General features: G+C 36.7%; 1 protein-coding gene across 1 annotated transcript in view; it reads right to left on the minus strand.

Moving 5' to 3' along the window:
- The window catches only part of LOC107725667 (protein kinase C-binding protein NELL2-like), a 54,226-nt gene extending 36,813 nt beyond the window's left edge, over positions 1-17,413 (minus strand). The window contains exons 1-12 of the mRNA XM_016535023.1: positions 17,097-17,413; positions 16,161-16,289; positions 7,388-7,538; positions 6,436-6,609; positions 6,239-6,335; positions 6,060-6,132; positions 5,890-5,972; positions 5,037-5,165; positions 3,541-3,643; positions 2,919-3,010; positions 1,523-1,625; positions 255-389 (exon numbers count right to left, since the gene is read on the minus strand). Of these exons, the coding sequence (XP_016390509.1) occupies positions 255-389; positions 1,523-1,625; positions 2,919-3,010; positions 3,541-3,643; positions 5,037-5,165; positions 5,890-5,972; positions 6,060-6,132; positions 6,239-6,335; positions 6,436-6,609; positions 7,388-7,538; positions 16,161-16,289; positions 17,097-17,148 (1,321 nt within the window). The 5' untranslated portion in view covers positions 17,149-17,413. The remainder of the gene's footprint in view (positions 1-254; positions 390-1,522; positions 1,626-2,918; positions 3,011-3,540; positions 3,644-5,036; positions 5,166-5,889; positions 5,973-6,059; positions 6,133-6,238; positions 6,336-6,435; positions 6,610-7,387; positions 7,539-16,160; positions 16,290-17,096) is intronic.
- Between the last annotated feature and the right edge of the window lie 4,826 nt (positions 17,414-22,239).

Here is a 22,239-nt window from a genome sequence, read left to right on the forward strand (position 1 = left end):
AGACACTAAGTAATCACCAGTCAACAGCCTTCGTCGGCACGTTCTCCATCTGTGATTGCGGGCAATTTAGTGATTTGTGAAAGACCAGTTATTTGCTTATACAAAACAGAAATTTCTAGCGAGCAAATCTGTGGGGGGTCAAATAACAGGTGCTATGGAGGGTTTGATGGATTTAGAGTTTCATTTGTTTGTATAGTGTTTAGAAACATACATACATCAATGACTGGCATGTTTGCCAGTGAGAATTTTAATACCTTGGCAGTAGGCGCTGTCGTCCCTGAGTGCATGGTATCCTTCTTTACAGCTGCAGAAAGCTCCTGCTTCTAGGTTAATGCAGTCCGAATTCTCCACACAATAGCGGCTGTGACCCTCAGCACAGAAATCATGCCCTGGGAGTGAGACAGATAGAGTAGAAGTGCTATGCAATGCATAAATCTGACATTTATAATTAATGCATTATATTTACATTTATAGTTGAAAGACACTTTACTTCGAATTGGGAGGATTTCTTGTTCACCTACGCCTGGCTAGTCGATGTGAAATACTTGTGGGACATTGCATATCCTGCGGTGTGACAGGCTATACACCATCTAAAATCATTTTAAATAGCATTTTACTAATTATTTTATAATTGTTAATAAATGAGTTCTTAATGAGTTTTTAATTGGTCTTTTTTACTTATTTTCCAACAAATCTCCCTTAAACAAGCTCAGTTTACTTGAGAAGCAACTTTGAATAAGATATTAAGATTTGTTTTCATAGATTATATCTTGATTAACAGTGCGTTTTGTCCTACTGGACTTTTTTTTATTATTTTTTTTTATTACTTGTTTATACTTAAAACAAGTGCAAGTAATTAATTATGCAGTGTTTTTTGTACAAAACTGATCTTATTTCAATGATTTAGATTGGGAACACCTTTATCTTTAATCTTTCTTAAAAGAGTATAAATGGGCTGTTTGTAAAAATGTGTCACACCACAGGACCCTTCAAAAAATAGTGAAGGCAAAAAGGTTAATAAACTGTTCTCAAGCAACCAAGATGTACGTTTTAACTTATATATTCATATAATTAAACAAAACAATTAAAATTAAAACACAATTAAAAAACAAAACAAATCCAAAACAAAAAGTCAAACAAAACAAACCAAGCAAAACCAAACAAAACAAAACAAAACAAAAAAGTAAAAAACACAAAACAAAACAAAAAAGCAAAACAACCCTAACAAAACAATTTAAAAAAACAAGTGTTGTAGCTCAATCTGTGAACTATGGGGTTTGGAAAAGTTGAGCATACGTTGCCCTTTAAAATATCACTGTTAAACTGGGTGTTATGTGCGTGCAGTTATATGTGTGAAGGCGGCAAAAATAGATGAGTGCTGTCATGCACAGTCATGGCTTGGTGTTGAGCACAAATCTAGTTTGTGTGCGCAATGGTCAAAGGTGGCTGCCCTTAATATGACTCCAATCAGCGGAGTGTAGAGGGTGTGTGTTGTTTCTGCGTGTGTCTGAGTGTGTCGCACCTCTGCACACTTTGCAGCAGCGGTCTGTGAGCGTGATCTGTTCTGACTCTGGGCAGTTTAGCTCTGGACAAGAAGTGATCTCAACCCTATGCATACTTCGATCCTGCAAACACAAAAACAAGCTTTTATTCAATTTATCCTGCAAGTAAAACATAAGGTTTTGAAACATGGTAGCTGTTTTAAAGCTGGTTCAAGCAACAAAACAACTTCCAAGATGGTCTAGATGGTTTTTGGAACATTTGGACAAATCAGTTAATGACCAGCTTGGATGAGCTAGAAACCAGCTATCATGTTCCAGAACACTGTTGGGAGTTTAGGGTGGATTTTCAAAATCAAATGTTGCTTGGAATTCAAATTTATAGATGGGCTCAATTCAAATTCTGCCTGAAATCCAATTTATAACCAGGCCCTGCCGAATTTAAATTCTAATTTTGCCTGGAATTCTGCCTGAATTCATAACCAGGCAGAGACAGAATTCATATTCTGCCTGAACTTCAAATTCATAACCAGGCACAGAAATAATTTGGATTCAAATATTGCTTGGAATTTGAATTCATAACCAGGCTCAGACAGAATTCAAATTCTGCCTGGAAATCTAATTCATAAGCAAGCACAGAATTTAAATTCAAAATTAGCTTGGAATTTAACTGCTGATTGGAATTCTAAAATTCATTAGAGAGAATTTTGATTCTGCCTGAAAATCAAATTCATAACCAAGCACAGACAGAATCTGAATTCAAATTCTGCCTGGAAATTAAATTCATAATCAGGCCCATACAGAATTTAAATTCAAAATTTGCTTGGAATTCAAGCGCTACTTAAAATTCAAGCTCATAACCAGGCCGAGCGAGAATTCATATTCTGCCTCAAAATCAAATTCATAACCAGGCACAGACAGAATTTTAATTTTAATTATGCTGTTTATAATTCAGTTTTATAGCCAAATTGAGAGAGAATTCAAATTCTGCCTGGAAATTAAATTCATAATCAGGCGCATACAGAATTTAAATTCAAAATTTGCTTGGAATTCAACCGTTGTTTGGAATTCAAATTCATAACCAGGCTGAGAGAGAATTCTTATTCTGCCTGTAATTCAAATTCATAACAAGGAACGGATAAAATTCAAATTCAGGTTGAAATGCTGCTTGGGACTGCAAGTCATAACCAGGCCTAGGCACAATCTTCGCCAGCAGAATTCAGATTTCCGCAGAATTTCCATCATACATCATTCAGACTTCCATCATTCACGGGAATCCAATTAACACATCCACCCAACAGACTTCCAGAAAATTTTCTCCAAAAATAAGTACAAAACAAAAATGTGGAAAAAGTCAGATTCTGTCTGGGTCTGTTGAAAATCTTCAGACCACTGGCCTGAAGTTACACTAGTACTTACCCTGCATTCAAACAGCAGACAGTTTCCCTCAGAATCGTGTACGCTCTTACGATCACCTTCCACATACACTCTTCCTCGGAACAGACACACGGCTAAAGCCAAAAAGATATAAAGAGAAAAAGAAGCAAAAATGAGATCCAGACAAGAAATTAAGAGGATTGGAATGTGAACCAGCAAAGCATCGATCGGACACATGTTAGATTAAGCCTACCAGAGCGCAGTGTTAAATAAAGCCCTGGTCATCAGTCAAACTGCTATTAGCTTCTGCACATTAGCTCTGCTCACTCAAACACAACACGCTGCACACTGGCCTTGAATTATTAATGATACCAGAGAACGCGTGTGACTGCGTTGTGTGTGTGTTGATATTCGCATTTGTGGCAGCGGTAACCTAGCAACACAGGGATGTGGTCAGTTTGTCATCAAGACCGCAGCACAATTATATAAAAGATTTTAGTGCAAAGGAAGATAGCAAAAAGAGATGCTGGAGATATGAGGGAGCAAGCATGAGACAAAGGGAGAGAGAAGAAAAGTTGACAAATATATGCACCTCTGTAGAAGCATGGCCTCATTTGTGTGTGTGTGTGTGTGTATGTGTGTGTGTGTTTGTGTGTACACTCACGCTGGCACTCTTTACAGCAAGCTCCAGGCATGTAGATCGGAGCTGTATCAGGGGGACACTGAGGCGGTGGGCAGAAAATACTCTCGCACTCCACTGTACCATTCTGTAGGTGGAAAACACACATGCACCATCATCATCAATAAAAGAGCTTCACAATTACACGATTCTGCAACATAAACTGACAGAATCAGACAGTGACTGTCATGAATGCTGATGGAAAATCAGGTTGTCACATCTTTAAAATCTTCACAGCTAAAACAAAGCCCAACAAATACTGAAGCAACTGATCTTGAGGGTGTGTTCCCACACTGACAGCGACAAAACAGCTTGACTTGCCAACTTTCTGTACCGTTTATTGCTACAAAATTAGTATTTTTGTTTTCTACAAAAATGCAAAAAATATATACAAAAATGCAAATAGACTAAGACAAAAAATTAAAAAATTATATAAATAAACATATTACTATAAATAATATTAATACATATAGATATTAATATCAATGCATATTACTGTTATTACATATTCAATTATAAACTGAATTTTTAATTTATATTCTGGGGAACATAAATGTTTTCACAACAGAATGCAAATGTTTCGCACACAAACACAAAGTTTCTCAGGGGAACACATTACTTTTGTGGGAGAATGCAAATGTTTTGCGAACGAATGCAAAGTTTCTCTGGGGAATGCAATAGTTTTGCAAGCGAATGCAAAGTTTTAAGGGGAATGTAATAGTTTTGCAAAAAAAAAAAATGCAAATGTTTTGCAATATAATGCAAAGTTTCACAGGGAAACACAATACTTTTGTTTTGCGAGTGAATGCAACGTTTCTCTGGGGAATGTAATAGTTTTGCGAGAGAATTCAAATGTTTTTCGAGAGAATGCAAATGTTTCGCGAGAGAACACAAAGTTCTTCAGGGGAACGTAATAGTTTTGCAAGAGAATGCAAATGATTTGCAAGCGAACACAAAGTTCTTCTGGGGAACGTAATAGTTTTGCAAGAGAACGCAAAAGTTTTGCGAGCGAACACAACATTTCTCTGGGGAACGCAATAGTTTTGCGAGAGAATGCAAAGTTTCACAGGGAAACACAATACTTTTGCGAGAGAATGCAAAGTTTCTTAGGGGAACGTAATACTTTTGCAAGAGAACACAAATGTTTCGCTAGGAAAAGCAATATTTTTGTGAAAGAATGCAAAGGCATTGAAATATAATTCTTCCTCCCGTCTCATATTTCATCCCCATGTGCCCTTAGAGGCTCTGTAGGATATTGTGGAAACAAGCTCCCACAGCAGCAGTAGTAGTAGTAGTCACATCACATCACTGCTCATTTGCATAATTTGTACTGTCACTCATGTCTTCTCAACTATTACTGAAAAGAATGACTTCCAGTTGCTTTGTCGCTGGAAATTGCTGTCATTGTGAATGCCCCTTGAGCTCGTAGTTCCCACCCAAACAAAACTAAGTCATCCCGTCCTGGCAATACATAAACTTACTGAGCACGTGCAGTTTCTGCATCCATCTATCCAAGCATCATCGTCCCTGTATATCTCTCCATTCAGGGTGCATGTCCTCTCACAGTAACAGCCATCCAAGTACTTCATCTTCTCTTCGGCAAGTGCCAACTACAGCACAATGAAGACATGAGGAAGAAGAGAGGGTGAGACTGAATGATGAATCAATATAGAGGGAGGCGATAAAAAATGAAGAGCAAGCAAAAAAAAATAAATGTTAGAAAGAGAGGGAAATAAGAGATTGATGATAAAGGTAGCATTTGTGGTGTTCACTATTAAGGCCATTAAATGGACCATAACACACACAAAAACAACCTATTGACATCCAACACAAACACTATAAACTTTGTGTACTGGACAGAGAATTGAGTAAGTCTCAATAAAATGAGACGCATCAAATTAACGGCATCAATTTTTATAAACTAACAGCTAATAATAGCAACATTAGCATGCTAAAAGCAATATTTTTTCACCACACAGGTAACCCCAAAAATTCAAAAATGAACTACTTAAAATCTAACAAAATTTTGTCATTTTGCTCAAAACACTTAAAATGACACTTAATTCAACATTTAACTTCTCATCATCCAAAACATGCTGGGAACTGAAAATTTCCTGCTCAAATTATTTATTTATTATTCATGTAGCCCCAATGCAAATGGATTCAAAAGCCTTCGATATTACACATTTTAATTAATTGCACAGATTGAAATCTGTGAAAACTGAAAAAATTCAACAGCTGTTTTGCATTAGCTTAGAATAATACAATTTTTCTTTTTAAAAAATAATTTTTAAATGCAGGATACCACAATGCTAAACATTTTTATGAACTTACCTTGCTTGATGTTTTAGCTAAAATATCTTGAAGTTCCATGATCTTCTGAACCAGCCCATGGAAATCTTTGCAAGTGGGACAAGCTGCAAAATTGGTGCATGTACATTAAGGCCATTTCCAGACCAGTAAGTATACAAAGTGCAAAGTACATTTTTTCTGAAAGCACTTACTACGGTTGAGATCTGGACATTGGACGACGTATCCATGGGGTATGACAACCAACTGAACATCTTGCATCACTCCCTGACAGAAAGACATGACAGAAAGAAAGTCACAGAGATGTAGACAAGACAACCATGCAATTTTACGGTTTTATGGACTATTTTTTATGTACAAGATTATGTTGTACCCTGAAGAACCCATGGGCATCATTTCTTTGACCAAGCCAGATGTTTGTTCCTCTGGGAAAGTCCATAGATGGCGTCTCCACAATCCTTTCGTAAATTCTGAAAGCAAGCACAAATAAAAAGCAACACATGAGTGGACATTGATACAGACTACTACATGGCATTCAAATCTATCTCTGGTGGTTCTCAAGCCAGTCACCTGTTGCAGTCAATATGGAGCACCACTTGGGTGGCACTGAATGCCAGGGAGACTTTGTGCCAGTGTCCATCTGCTAGACTATAGGGGAAGACCTCTCTCTGCTGCCGCTGGTCTGAGGTTTGGAAGAAGAGACGGATCTCATTACGCAGACCGCTGTTCTCTACCTCCAGAAACCTGAGGAGGAAGCCAAGAAAACAGATTTATCCTTGTGAAAAGTCATAATCATGCTTGAAATCTAAGAACTGCAGGAAATAACTGCTGCCAAAATGTTTTCTGTTAGTTCTAATGTTCCCATGCACAAGACTTCTGTAGGTTAAGCTGCCAAGCGGTCGTTATTAAATTCTGCTATGTGCCAAAGCAGCAGGGAATAATGCGGCTCAAGGGAATGTAGGAGTTTTGAATGAATGTGAAGAGGAGCAGTGATCCGTGGATCTCTTGGCCTGGACTCCGAGTGCTGACCTTAAAGAGGTTGTAGAATCAATACTGTGTGTTTAAGAAATGTCAGTGGACACCCCAATCAGAAGTGTTACAGACATTTCATCAGGAGAACAGATTATGTGTTCCTCTGAGGAACAGTAAATTAAACAGAAAAAAATAGAAAGAAGGTTTTACTGGAGCCTAACGGAAGAATGGATGCACAGGCCCAATAGACAAGCTGATGGATGGATGGAGGGAGGGAGGGAGGGAGAGATGGAATGGATAGATAGATAGATAGATAGATAGATAGATAGATAGACCAACTGATGGATGGATAGATGAATGGATGGATGCATGGGATGGAGGGATTGAGAAAAGGAGGGATGGACAGACAGACAGCTGGATGAATAGAGGGAGGGATAGACAAGTGGACAGACAGACAGACCAACCGACCAATAGACAGATGGATGGATGGATGAATGGATGGACGGATGGACGGACAGACAGACAGACAGACAGACAGACAGATAGATACCTCTGTTCTCCATAGTGGATGGACAGCAGCACTCCAGAGCTGAATTTCTCCTGTTTGAGGGTCAGTAGAAGAGTGAACTCAGTTCTTCCTCTCAGCTTCTGAAGAATTCTCTCTACTGCCTTGAGAGAAGCTCTTGCATTCCTTGATGTCCCTGATGGAGAGAGTGACAAAATCAGTGAAGGAGAATGAGGCATTTGCTCATTCAACTTGGATCAACTGAATATATGATCTTACAAGCTTTATATATTAAAAGGATCCCAGAACAGGTCACACTGATGTATTTGATCCATCCATCACTGTGTGGTCAAGCTATGTATTCAACACAATCATCAGCTTTTTCAGTAACTGAATTTGTTAAACAGAAACAGACTTTAGTTTCCAGACCATGATGTAGCTATGGAACTATTATGGCCGTTTTGAGCCAACGGGACCATCTGGTGATATTTATGTTTAAATATTCACTCTGGAGCCAGTGTGAATACTGAACTAAGTAGAAAAAATGAGCATGATAAATACCAAGGGGTCAAAGTTTGGCTAGTTAGCATAGACCAGTTAGCAGGTAAGAAACTACACCATCTGCACTCAAAAAGCATTTTTTTTTGCCATTAATGCAATTTTGTGCCAAAAACAACATATAAATTACATATATTTTATTGAATTTCTGCCTTGTGATATCAAAGCAAGATAGTTGCTAAAGGGTTTAGGAATAAAATAAAATAAAATAAAATAAAATAAAATAAAATAAAACTAGTTCCAGAACCGAGGGCCCAAGAGCAAAGATGGCAGTCGCTGAGCAACAACCATTGAAATGAATAGGAATTCTAACAGATAGCTTTCTCTAGGTACTAAAGATATCCTTGGAGCATACAAAGGACAATTTTAAGGAAATGAGGATGGTAGACTGACATGCGGGTCATGCCGTGACACTGATGTCAGTGGCATAGAACAGAAATAAAAAAGAGACAGAAGGAAGGAGGAAACACACTGGGAGAGCTGATGAGTTGGCTGAGGAGGACACAGGAAGTTGACTGTCTCCCTCAGGGATGAATGTTTAAATCAGTCCTGTCAAAACATAAGAAATGTCTGGGTCTGGTCCTCTCACAGGGTAAAAATCATGCAACACACACACACACACACACACACTCGCACACTCATAAAGCCAACCGGGGAACACTAATGTTCTGTAGCTATTGTCAAGTAAAGCTCAGGGGAGCTGTAAGCTGCAGCCGTGAGCCTATTACGGCAGGAATGAGGCGGAGTTTCAGCACCTTCATTAATCAAATACACTGTACGACAGTGAGCTGAAGCTAACCTGGTAACCTCAACAATCCGCAGAGGACACCGCAGCTGATCTAATGGATTCCAGGACAGTTCACAAGTATCAGCTTTAAAGTCCTTTGGGGAAGTGCTAGGAAAACACGTTTTTTTCCTGGACACCTCTCCAATTAATTTCAATTGGATCGACACTTTGTCTCAGATGCGCTATTCTTCTATCCCGCTCATCATTGAGGGTTGTATTAATGTGCTGTAAATCAGAGGCTAGTTGTTCGATTGCAGCATTTAAAGGTCAGAGAGCATCTAGGAACTCCTGATGGCTATCTGCTAGGAAATTATGCAGATTACCAATAATGATTTTTTAAATAAATACATTTAAACATATACAAAATAAAATAAAAAAATAGTTACAAATCTGTACAGATAAATAGTTAGCTTTTAATAAATAAATAAATATGTGCAGAGAGTTAGCAAAATATTAAATATATATATTTTAATAAATAAATAAATCTGTACAGAAAAAGGTTTTAGCTAAATATTGAAATATAAATAAATAAATGGTTAAAAATCTATACAGATAGAGTCAGCAAATCATTAAATTTAAACAAACAAACAAGTAAATTACAAATCTGTGGAGACAGTTAGCAAAATATTAAATATAAAAAACTGTACAGAAAAAAGTTTAAAATAATAAAAGAGCTAAATAAATGGTTACAAATCTGTACAGATAGTCAACAAATCATTAAATATAAAGAAACAAATAAATAAGTAAATTGCAAATATCTGCAGACAGTTAGCAAAATATAAGAAAAAAATTTAAACATAATAAAAGAGCTAAATAAATAAATAGTTACAAATCTGTACAGATTTGTACCGAGTCAGCAAAATATTGAAATTTAATAAATAAGTAACCAATTTAGTTAGCTAAATATTGAAATATAAATATATAAATAATAAATTAAACATTTAATAAACACATATCAAATATATTTAATAATATAATATAAACATTTATATATCAGTTTTTAAATAAACATTAAAAAAATGCTACTTTATTCATCTCATTTAAGGAGCATTTAAGTTCTTAATTTCCAGGCCATGAGGACACAATCACCACTGAGCAAGGAGGTAATCAGTAATCTGAATCTGTAATCAATCGCTCCAAGTTATCAAACACCACAGCCCTGCTACGCCTCAAGAGAACCAATAACTTCAATAACGATAAATGAGAACTGGGCTCCTGGGAGCGAGAAACACAGTGTGATGCAAATTATGTAACTCGGGTGACACTATTCTGGCAGAATTGGAATTAAAAACCTTTAAGAAGATTGCTGGTGAGTTTTCCTAATGATGCTGAGTATCAGTGCCACCAATAATATTAGCAATTACAAGTAAAAAAGCACTTAAATTGATCACGAGTCAGGCTACTTATGATGCAATCGCTTAAAAGTGTGTCCTAACGTACCTTAATGAAAATTTAAAGACAATGTAAAAAAAATAAATAAACTCATTTACAACTGATGAATTATTCAAGGACTATTATAATGACAAAACGAACAAGTGTCTCTCCTCAAGTTAACATCGCATTAATCAGAAGACATAGGTCCATTATTCTGTGCCTCAAAGCAGAGGTTTGGTTGGTAGAGATGCCACAGATGCATGTATTAAAGGGGTCATATGATGCGATTTCAATTTTTCCTTTCTCTTTGGAGTGTTACAAGCTCTTGGTGCATAAAGAAGATCTGTAAAGTTGCAAACACTAAAGTCTCAAATCTAAAGAGATATTCTTTATAAAAGTTAAGAGTTAACCACGCCTACCTAAAATGGCTCGTTCTAACACGCGAAACTACTTTGTTTGGTCTTCCAAAAGAGGACACGACTACAAAAATGCAGACAGAGTTTTATGTTTACGCGGCGCGATGCAATGCAAAAAGACAGTATAAGTCATTATAATTAGTTTGTAATGGGTTTTAATGTTTTTGTCTCGTCGCTCCGGCCGGGACACGGCATCAACAGTATGGTGAGGGGCATAACATTTCCGTCTCACGCTTGAGGTATTCGGCCAATCACAACACACTGGATAGCTGGCCAATCAGAGCACACCTCGCTTTTTCAGACCGATGAGCTTTGTAAAAATCGACGCGTTTCAAAAAGGCGGGGCATAGAGGAGAAACAATAATGTACAGTATGTGGAAAATAATGTGTTTTTTAAACTTTAAACCGCATAAACACATTTCATTACACCAAATACACAAAATAATGTTCTTTTTAGCAGCATCATATGACCCCTTTAAAGGAACCCCTTTTTTTTTTCTTTTTTTTTGCAGAGACTTCAAGGGAAAATTCTATCATTTACTCATACCTGTGTTATTGTAATTTGCTAAACATCTCAATTTGTGTTCTCCATAAGAAAGAATGCTAGATTTGAAATTACATGAGTGTGAGTAAATGATGCCAGAATTTTCATTTTTGAGTGAACTATCCCTAATCATCGTACTGCAGACACAAAGTCGAGACATGGAATCTCAGCTGGGGGATGAGGGATACGAGCGACGTAGAGTATTTGTCTGGTCCAGACGGCATCAGTGCACAGGAGAAACACTTAGCTGACGTCCCTCTTGGCAGCTGCATGCTCAAATAGCTGATGAATGAGCAGGAATCTGATCCTGGCTTTTAAAAGTTCCAGTCAGCACCAGGTCTGGCAGAAGAGGCACAATTGTGCCAAACTTCTTTCTTTTATTGTTTGATTCCACCCTGCTCCATCCCTTTGCTCATTAATTCATTCAGTCAGAACAAGTTATTCAGCGAAACACACTCACACTCAGACTTACAGACGCATATTAGGCATTTTGATGTTTAACATCATGTTCCAGGGTAGAGATTCAGCTATAGGTTATTTCTGCATTTGTGTCCATCAGATTAAAATTAAAAGAGGAAATAATCAAATAGAAATAACATGAAGTAATCTTAATAAAGTATTTAAAGGAATAGTTTATCCAAAAAATTTAATGTGAATCATAATATTCTGTGGGACATAAAAGGAGACATTTTGAATGCAAAATCACTATATTAGTATATTAATAGTGGTCCAGACATCGCATGCAACCAAAATTTAAGTCATTATTCACTGATAATCTTCCAATCAAGTGCGCGTGCCTCAAAAGAGGGCTTACAATGACTTACAAAGATACATAACAGCTACAAGTGTATGCACTACTTGCTTTATGCAAGCACTATATAGGATAAATCACTATACAGGATTTACCCTATTATACTTTATCGACACGAATTGATAGGTGCAACAACAAACAACCACCCCCAAATAGTCTATAAACAAAGCATCAGGCTGTCTTTGAGTTCACATGAACAACGGTTAAAGTTACTCGTTGTCAGGCTACAGAAGAATACCATAATTCCTCCATTGAATTAGGCCTAAGACATCGAGAGTCACGCAGACCTATAACAACCCAGCCACAACACATAATTGCGAATAACATGCCTTACACAGAATCGACCACCGAGTCCAGCGTTTATATTTTTTCTACGAATCTTTGGGTTAACATGTACTAAACATGAGTGGAATTTGCACCGCAGCGCCCCCACACCTTGATGCTCATGACAAGAATAGCATGTATAGTTATCTTTATTGAAGTGAATTAGGTTTAAATCGCCGTCATGCATGAATGAATGATATTTTTGCAATTTTACACATAATAATCCACGATGATCACATTACACAAAACTGAAATTGCACATCAAAATAACACATTGTCAATATTTTTTGAGACCACCCCAAAATCCCGTTTTCAGGGGAGCCCATGTCTTATTAAGGGGAGCCGAGCTTCCCCTAGCTCCCCCGTAGTTCGCACCCTGCTTTTGGTGCTGCTTAATTTGAAATTTTGGAGTTTGACAGCCTCAGTCCTCATTTACTTTCATTATATTGAAAACAGTGTACAGGATATTTCATAATTAACATTTTGTGTTCCAAAAAAGTCATATGAGTTAATAATACTGATAAGTAAAAATTGACAGAATTTTCATTTTTGGTCTACTCTATACCTTTAAATTTTACCTAAAATTTAAACTATTTTTGTTGAATTCCCAACAAATGACTACACTTCCAGAAAAAAGGTGTGAAGCTGTCTTTGGAGTACAAAGGTACAAAAGCTAAAAATGTACATCTTTGTACCTTATTTACCTATAAATGGTACATATTAGTACAATTTTAGTACTTTACAAGTACAAATAGAAAAGGACGTATCGCCAAACACTCGTCCAAAAATCCAGTAGGCAAATAATATAAGGTGCGTAGATCCAAAAAATACAATGATACAAAGATGAAAGAGATCCGCACTCGTCCAGATTCAGCCCAAAATGCTTATTTAATTTATTGCTCAGAGGTCACAAAAATATGTGCAAAAAGATATTAACCCTTCCTCAGCTACCAAGCAAGACCAGGCACCTGCGCTCATTAAAACATGTCTTACCGTAATGCACCTAATATAACGAAGATATGAAAAAAATCTTTAAAACAAATACACATATATATATCTCAAACATACAACAAAATACAGCAAATACATTTACAAATCATCAAAAATGATCCATATACAACTATATCAACAAAATATACATAGAAATATATACCAATAAAAATCTCATGACTCCAACAAAAGTACATGGCACTGAGGAAGGGTTAATACCCGAAAAAGTTCTGCACTTTTGCACCTTTTTGCACATGTTTTTGTGACCTCTGAGCAATAAATTAAATAAGCCTTTTGGGCTGAGTCTGGACGAGTGCGGATCTCTTTCATCTTTGTATAATACTTTACAAGTACAAATTAGTACCTTTTGGGGTACCACCTCAGTGACAGGTCTGTACTTTTTTTCTGTGAGCGAACTGTGATAAATATGTAACCGTGACAGAAATTTACTCATACAAAGATATAAGATTTTGTTCATACCGCCCACCCGCACTTACTCAATAGCACAATGTCTGGCTACAGTGGCACTATAACATGTTTAGCCTTGAATTATCTTTAATATCTCCCCCTCCTCTTCCTCCTCCCCTCTTCTCTTTTCTCCTCTCCTGCATAAACAGCACAGCATGGATGTCATTGACGGACATTGATAGGTCTCTCATCTGCATTCTGCACATTTATGACCTTGTCTCAAAGCCTGTCTGTTAGATCCCAATTCCGCAATCCCACTGGCATTTACTGGAGCGCCAATCAATACTGTGGAGGTGCCATCTTCCCAAATTCTGTCTAATGCAATGTGTATGTGTTTATGGGTATACAGTTGCACACGCACAATGTATACAGTATGAATACATTCCCCAGAGCAGCAATGTCTCATACACCATTCACACTGCAGTGCGGAACAGAACTGATGACACAGATGCTGGCTAACTGCAAACCTAGAACGTTACTGCACGCATAAAAATCTGTCATCATTAGAGGTCATGGGAGTGGTGACAGCACAGCGCTTAAGTAACTAAAAGGTTGGTGGTTTTGTCCTAAGGTGCCAAAGAGCAGTTGAGCCAGAAAGCAGAGAATGACCATCACCATTGTGCCCTTGAGCAAGACACTTAACCCCAAACTGCTCAAAGCGGGATGTCAATCTGGATAAACAACCAGCTATAAATCACCAGAAGGACACCGATGCTATACAGATCTGCTAAAACAGCCCTCCAAATAAACAGAACGGAATGGAATAGAACAGAACAAAGAACAGAAACAGTATAATAAAGCGAGAGAGAGAAATGAGAAACAGAAAAAATTTGAATAGAAGAGAACAGAATAGAATAGACAAAAATGTAGCAGACAGTATAGTGTAGAATAGAACAGAATACAGTAGACCAGACATATAATAAAACAGAATAGAACAGAGTAGAGTAGATCAGAAATGGAATAGAATAAACAGAATAGAATAGAACCAAACAGAACAGAATACAAGAAAAGGCAAGAATAGAACAGAATACGGAATACAGCAGACTACTCAAGGAATAGAGAATAAAAACAGAATACAGTAGGTCAGGAATAGAATAGAATAGAATAGAATAGAATAGAATAGAAAATAATAAATATTCAATAGCATAGAATACACAAATAGGACAAAACAAAAATTGATTAATAAAGTAGAGAGAATAGAACAGAACAGAATGGAATAGAGCAGAAATAGAATAGACCAGGTGTAGAGCAGGTACAGACTACACAAAGAATAGAGAATAAAATAATAGAATACAGAAGATCAAACATAAAACAGAACAGAACAGAATAGAATAGAATGCAGTAGAGTATATTTAGAAAAGACAAAGAATAGAACAAAATAGAACAGAATACACTAGAACAGGAATAGAATAGAATAGTATAGAATAGAATAGAGCATATATAGAATAGACAATGCATAGAATAGATCAGAATAGAACAGAATACACTAAAGCAGGTACAGACTACACAAAGAATAAAGAAAAAATAATAGAATGCAGTAGATCACATACAGAACAGAACAAAACAAAACAAAACAGAATAGGACAGAATAGAACAGAGAAGATATAGAATAGACAAGGCGTAGAATACATCAGAATAGAAAAGAAAACACTAGAGCAGGTACAGACTACACAAAGAATAGAGAAAATTAATAGAATACAGTAGATCACACATAGAACAGAACAGGATAGAATAGAATAGAATAGAATAGAATGCAGTAGAGCAGTTATAGAAAAGACAAAGAATAGAACAAAATAGGACAGAATACACTAGAGCAGGAATAGAATAGAATCGAACAGAACAGAATAGAACAGAACAGAACAGAATAGAATAGAATAGAATAGAATAGTGACCAGCAGTCAATAACAAAAAAAAAGAATTTAAAAAAATCTGATTTTAAAACTTAGCGGAATAGTTTAGTTGGTAACTTTTCTATTCATCATAATTTTAGAAAGAGTACAGTAGAAGAGAAAAGAAAAGAGTATACAAGACTGGAAAGAACAGGAGAACAGGATTTTAAAAGCCCTAGAAACCGACTTCTTTGGTAACTGGTTCTATTCATCATACTGTAACTCTAGAGCCATAAACAGCATCATCCTGGCATTCAGAGTGAGCCACGGAGCCAGATGTTATTCCCTTCTCTACTCTATGTCCTCATTAACTACATCTCCTGAATGGAATGACAATTCTTTGATGGGCAAGAACTTGCTGCTCAACACAGGAGCCTGTTTACTCCTGGGATTGATGCTTCACTGTTGGGTTGATCCATTTTTCATGAGAGATTAAGTGGGATCTGGAATTATGCCGTTCTAAACCAGCTGTCTGCTTGGCTGTTTCCTCTCACCAGATGTTGACAATGGATTCCAATTTCTCTAAATTGATAAAGCTCACTGTGAATGCTTTTTTTCTGAAAAGCTGCTGTGATGTCAGTTACACTCTGATACTAATACAAAATCAAAGAATCACATGCCAGCTCGATTGACTTGTTAAATGCCAGTTACACGCACCTTCAAACAGATATGCTTTGCTCTCATTGTGGAACCCTTGGACCTGGGAGACTCCAGCACTTGACCTCACAAGATCAAACTCCTGGAAGATATCCACATGTAATGCTGGATCAACCCCCAAACCTGACACTAAAGACAATAAACATAAGGAATCATTTACAAACAGAATTGAATAAAAGCAATTAAATATAGGCAGTCACTGACCAAAAAAAACAAAAACAAAACACTAATATAAATATCTGCTTTTGTATATTTACATATACAGATGACCACCATAATAATACATCTGGTAAAATAGAAGAACGCATAATATATTAATATACATGCAAGTTAATCTACATTGAGCATAATAAACTCAGTGCTCAGTTTTACTCACACAAACTCCAAAACACCATCACACAAAACTAAATGAATTGTATATTTATTGTAGATCAAAACACCCAAATTTATATAACTGATTATTTAAAATAAGAAATATTTTTCAACTGAAATATAACTATTACTTTTTTTTTACTTACAGAAAATATCGATTTAATACATATTAAATATTTTAATATACATTAAAATATGCATCCTTGAATAAATTCTAAATAATACACTAATTAAATAAACTAAAGTTTTACAGTAGCCTATTACATGCATAACTTTTTTAACATTCATGGTAAGCTAACTTACAGTTAACAGGTAAGTTTCCTTTTTTATTTGTATTATACGTTAAATATACACATTTTAAATGAACTAGAACACATTTATATAGAATATTTCCATATTTATACATAAAATTTCATATCTCAAAATTTCGGTTGCTCAAACTATAAACCTAGGTGTAACCACCCACTATTCAAAAAAAAAAAAAAAGCATCCCATAACCATATAAGCACCCATCCCGTTGCCGAAATTCACCAGCAATAAGACGTCTGGCAAATACAAGCTTACCGCAGAAAAGCCAGAGAGTGCAAAGCGCAAAATAAAGTTTGAATAATCCCATTGTGAAGGAGGTGAGAGAAACGCCTATTCCATCATGCTGATGTTCTGCTGGATACTGGGCGAGATGCGCATCAGTGATACATCTCCAATAAACGCATCCTCAAATCTTCATTACACTTGGACAAAACTTTAGCAAATAAACACTGAGATATAAAGCAAGAATGAAAACTCCATCAGGCGAAAATGCAGCTTCTGGAGATGCAGTGTACTCTTGTGAATGAACGGTCAGTGGAGAGATGCAGGTGCGTCTGTCCTCCCTTACGACCAGAGAGAGAGAGAGAGAGAGAGAGAGAGAGCTGCAGCTCAAAAATCCTGCCATCTGCTGGTCATGCACATGAACATGTTTAGCCTATAAAAATTCACATAAAATTTGAAGTTTGCAGATACATACAGTACGCTTACAATAACACAATAACAGCTTTTATTAAAGACGTTAACATTATTACATGCTCAAATAGCTCAAATAACCTGTCATTCATGAATTTTCCTATGGGAGACAGCTTGTTGGCTTTAAATGTGTATTTCTGTTTCACATTTTGCTATTTCATTCATTTCATTGTTCTTACAGTTGTTTAAGTGTTTAAATTTTGCTAAAAAGCAATAAAAGCAATTTTTATTTTTTTATTTTGTCTGAAATGTATGAAATCATCCACCTTTTTTCTAAACGCTTAGCCTAAATGATTTCCTTTGAATGTGCGAGACTTCTGATTCATTAGCTGCTAAAGAAGAAAAACAAATAAAAGGTAAAACGATCTGCGCTACAAACCAGTGTGTTTCTGATTACGAGAATAAATTACAGTAATATGATAACAAATACCAGTTTGCAATATCAAGCAGCAGCATAACGTACCGTTTCTGTTCACCTAAAATAACGAATGGCCGCGTAACACAGGTAAGAATAAAGTTATTAGATATTAAGGATTCTTAAAATTACTCCGATAATTTTATCAAATTTATAATAATTCCCCAGATAGCACACGAACGTCTGCAAGATGTCTGTTAAAGATTACATGATCGGGAAAGCATCTGCTGAGTACAAACATCTGACAGACGTCTGTAAGATGTCAGTGTTACATACATTCTAAATCATAAACTTATTAAAGACATCTAATAAACGTCTCAGTGACATCTAAAAGGAAACGTCTTATAGACGTACTGCAGATGAGCAAACACTTTAATAAATACGTCTTGCAGATGTAAATGCAGACGTCAAATAGACGTCTCCGTGATGTACGTGTGCTATCAAGATCTTGACTTAGTTATTCAAAAATGTGCTGCTTTGATGATTTAACTCCTCCCCAACGTGTTAATAAACTAAAATAACTAATGTAAACCAGTGGAGATGAATTGATTAAATATTCATCCACTAAAAGGCATATGGACAATATTTTGTTGCTTGGATATCCAGAATTATGGTGCTCAGATAACTAAGACACGTTGCCATGGCATCTGCAGTGTATTTACATATGCAAAAGGTTCAAAGAAGAAGGTCATGTGAGGCAGAATTAATAATTGCTCAACCAATCAAACAGATCATGCATCCAACGTGCATTCTACGATGCGTGTGGCAGACTTGCACCAGTGATACATGTAGCACAGCACTGTGTTAAAATGACTGGCTTTCCGAAAATGCTAGTTGCATCTGTTATCTGTCCATGTGAATGCGGTTCCAACACATTGCATTAAAAAAGAAAAAAGCAGGGAGTTTGTGTGTGCATGTGCATACGCTGTGATAGCTCATGCATTATTAATGAATCATCTGAATGGCAAACCTATAAATCTGATTACATGATCCTACCATCACTTATTGTTTATTAGACCACTGTAGCGATATGCATGATATTAATCTAAATGCATATAAACCAGAAACCAGTGGAGAAAACAGAGAGAAAGAGAGCGAGAAACTGCTGGATGTCATCACAGGCACCTTTCAGTTTCCACAATGACAGCTCAAGGCATCAGTTAGACAGAAGGCAGCTTAAAAAGCGATGCACAGGTAGGTAGCTGTCCTCCATATCAGTGCAGGCACTACACAACAACAAGTGTTTCAGACAACAGCCTGTCTGCATGACAATTTTTGTGGCCTCCAATAAAAGCAGCAGTTGGGGACTGCAGTATGAGTGCTGTGATCATTCTGTTAACTGGAGAGAAGAATACAAACCACATAGGACTTTATTCGATTAAGAGAGTGCTTTTTTTTTTAATATTTCTTATTAATATCCCCAATGGTTAGGGCTTGTAAATGCTTTATATTTTATTTCGAGCCTTTCAACCTCTCCAGTCCCCTTTGGATGGTGGTGGTCATGTTAGTTGGTCACTCTGTAGCCTTTTATTCCTGATACTCAGCTAACAGGGAACGTTCTGGCGAGGTTCTCTCAAGGTTATGAGCAAACATTCTTCCAGTAACTTATCAGGTCTTTAATAATAAGGTTATAAAAACGTTAGCACAAAAATGTGATTTCTAGATTGTTCAGGGAATGTTTTGTCTACAATGTTTTAGTTTTGAATAATTTTTTTAAACGTTAGTACTTGTTTCAGAATGTTCAAAGAACATTCAGAAGTAATGTTCTTAAATTTGCAAAATGATAAAATGGAATGCTCTCATAACCAAGATTTTTTTTTTTCATTACTAACATTTTGAACTTTCAGAGAACATTTGAGAACATTTATGAGAGTGTCAATAAAATGGTTTTAGAAAATATTTTAGAAAAGTTTATTAAAAAAAGTTTAAACCAGTCTAAGGTGGTTTGCTGGTCTCTCAAACTTTTAGTGGATTTTATAGTGGCGGACTAGCTTAAACCATCTAAAATCAGCTCAAACCAGCTTAGGCCGGCTTTTTTCCCCCCTGGATGAGTAGGAATTTGTCTTGGTCACAAAAACAACAGCAGTCAGACAGTAAAAGAGTAAATTAAAAAATTAATAATAAAAAGATAGCACAATATACCCTATGTACCAATACCATCCACACCTCATAAAAATGACTCAAATGCAAAAATTCAGTCTTATATGTTGTTAAGAGTTTGACAGGTTCGCTGTCGTGTCTGTGTTTTTGAATTAATCAGCACAAAGCCACCTAACATAAGCAGCCACTCAAAAACGACTGCAGATCCAACATGACTACTCTTCACCCAAACAACCACTCGCTGCTGTCTCCACTTCACTAAAGAATGAGACTCTCTAAACCTGTGAGAGGCACACGCGGCTCTGCAAGTGCAGCATGAAAACATTTATCTGATGCACAAGTACAATTACAGAGGATGGAGTGCTATCCTGACATCACAGGGTGGAGTATTTCTCATCTTCTAAAGCTTAGTGCGTGTTCCTCAGCAGTCTGTGTCATTATGATACAAAGACAAATTGCACTGCGACTATTAATGACTGTTACAATGCAGGCTGTTTTATAAGCATTCATAAAGAGTACAGCATAAGAACAGAAAAGGGGTTGAACTGTATACTATTTAGGGTTCAGACATTATCATACACTGCAATAAATTATAAAACGTTCTGAATGTACCCTAGTGAAAAATAAATATACTTAAATGCATTTCTAAGTATACAACAAATACATATTCATATTTATGTACTTAATAAAACACCCTGCAATTGTACTTTTAGTATACTAAACTGGTATACTTAAAGTCTGCTAAATTGGAACAACTAATTTTGTACTTAATGCACTTTAATTGAACGGAAGTAGTGCTGAAGTCCAATTAAAGATATACGTAGTATATTTTATTGTGCTAAAGTGGAACTACTGCAGGTATACTTCAGGTACACTTTAAATATTTCGCTTTTAAAGGCCGATATTATTCAAAGATCATACAATCCTCATCAATAGTGACATTAAAACACATTTTAGACTTAATATTATGAAATGTGCATTGTGCACAAGTAGTTCGCCAAATAAAGTTTAATTATAATTTTTGTATCAGTAAGTCTCGACTTATCTGTCAGTAAATATGTAAATAGATTTGAACTATACTTGTAGTATATAGTATATAGTTCTAGTATGAAATAAATGTATTTTAAAGATATAACTTTTTTACTAGGGTACTACCCATATATTAAGATAATAACAAAACCAATCATTTTAAGATCAAAAGATAATATCAAACAATACTGTATATAGAGTAAGGGACAAATATTCAAAACATGTGATTTGTTTGTTTAATGCTTGATAAGTGTAACGGAGGCCAGCGAGTAGGTAGAAGCGCAGCGGGCCTATTATGCCCTGAGGGCACCCCGGAATGAACAGTATGACGAGCTCAAAGCCGAAATCCTAGCCCGGGTGGGCCTATCGCCCATGGGGGCGGCGCAACAGTTCTATCAATGGACCTATGATGAACGGCAGCCAGTGAGAGCGCAAGCTGCGCAACTGGCCTGATTGACTCACCTGTGGCTTCTCGCGGGGTCCCCGACCCCGGACCAGGTAGCCGAGAAAGTGCTCATCGATCGGCTGCTACGGGCACTGCCCCGCCCGCTGAGGCGCCCGGTCAGTATGCGAAATCCCCAGGACATCCACAGCCTGGTAGAGGCGAGGAGGAAGTCAAGAAGATGCTCCAACTAGGAATCATCGAGCCCTCCCGTAGCCCGTGGGCCAGCCCCATCGTGATGGTTCCAAAGCCGGACAACACCCTCCGGTTCTGTAACGGCTTCAGGAAGGTCAATCAAGTTTCCGCCCTTTGACGGCTATCCCATGCCGCGGGTGGATGAGCTCTTGGACCGGCTGGGCAAGGCTCGATACATCAGCACCTTGGACCTCACCAAAGGATATTGGCAGGTGCCCCTCTCCCCGGAGTCCCGGGAGAAGACAGCCTTTAGCACTCCCAATGGCCACTGGCATTATGTGTGTGTGTGTATATATATATATGTATGTGTGTGTGTGTGTGTGTAATTCTTATGGAAATTTCTATAAAGATCATAGTGTTTTTATTATTATAGTGTATGTTTATATTTAGTATGAGTAAAATAAAAGTAAAACATTTATGTGTGTATGTGTGTGTATATATATATATATAGTATATAATTTAATTCTTAAGGTGCACTCAGTTTGACCAAGACTAAAAAAAAAAAAAAAAAAAACAGAAGTGCC

Source organism: Sinocyclocheilus rhinocerous, unplaced genomic scaffold, assembly GCF_001515625.1.
Source record: "Sinocyclocheilus rhinocerous isolate Xijiao unplaced genomic scaffold, SAMN03320098_v1.1 scaffold153, whole genome shotgun sequence".
Classification (NCBI taxonomy): domain Eukaryota; kingdom Metazoa; phylum Chordata; class Actinopteri; order Cypriniformes; family Cyprinidae; genus Sinocyclocheilus; species Sinocyclocheilus rhinocerous.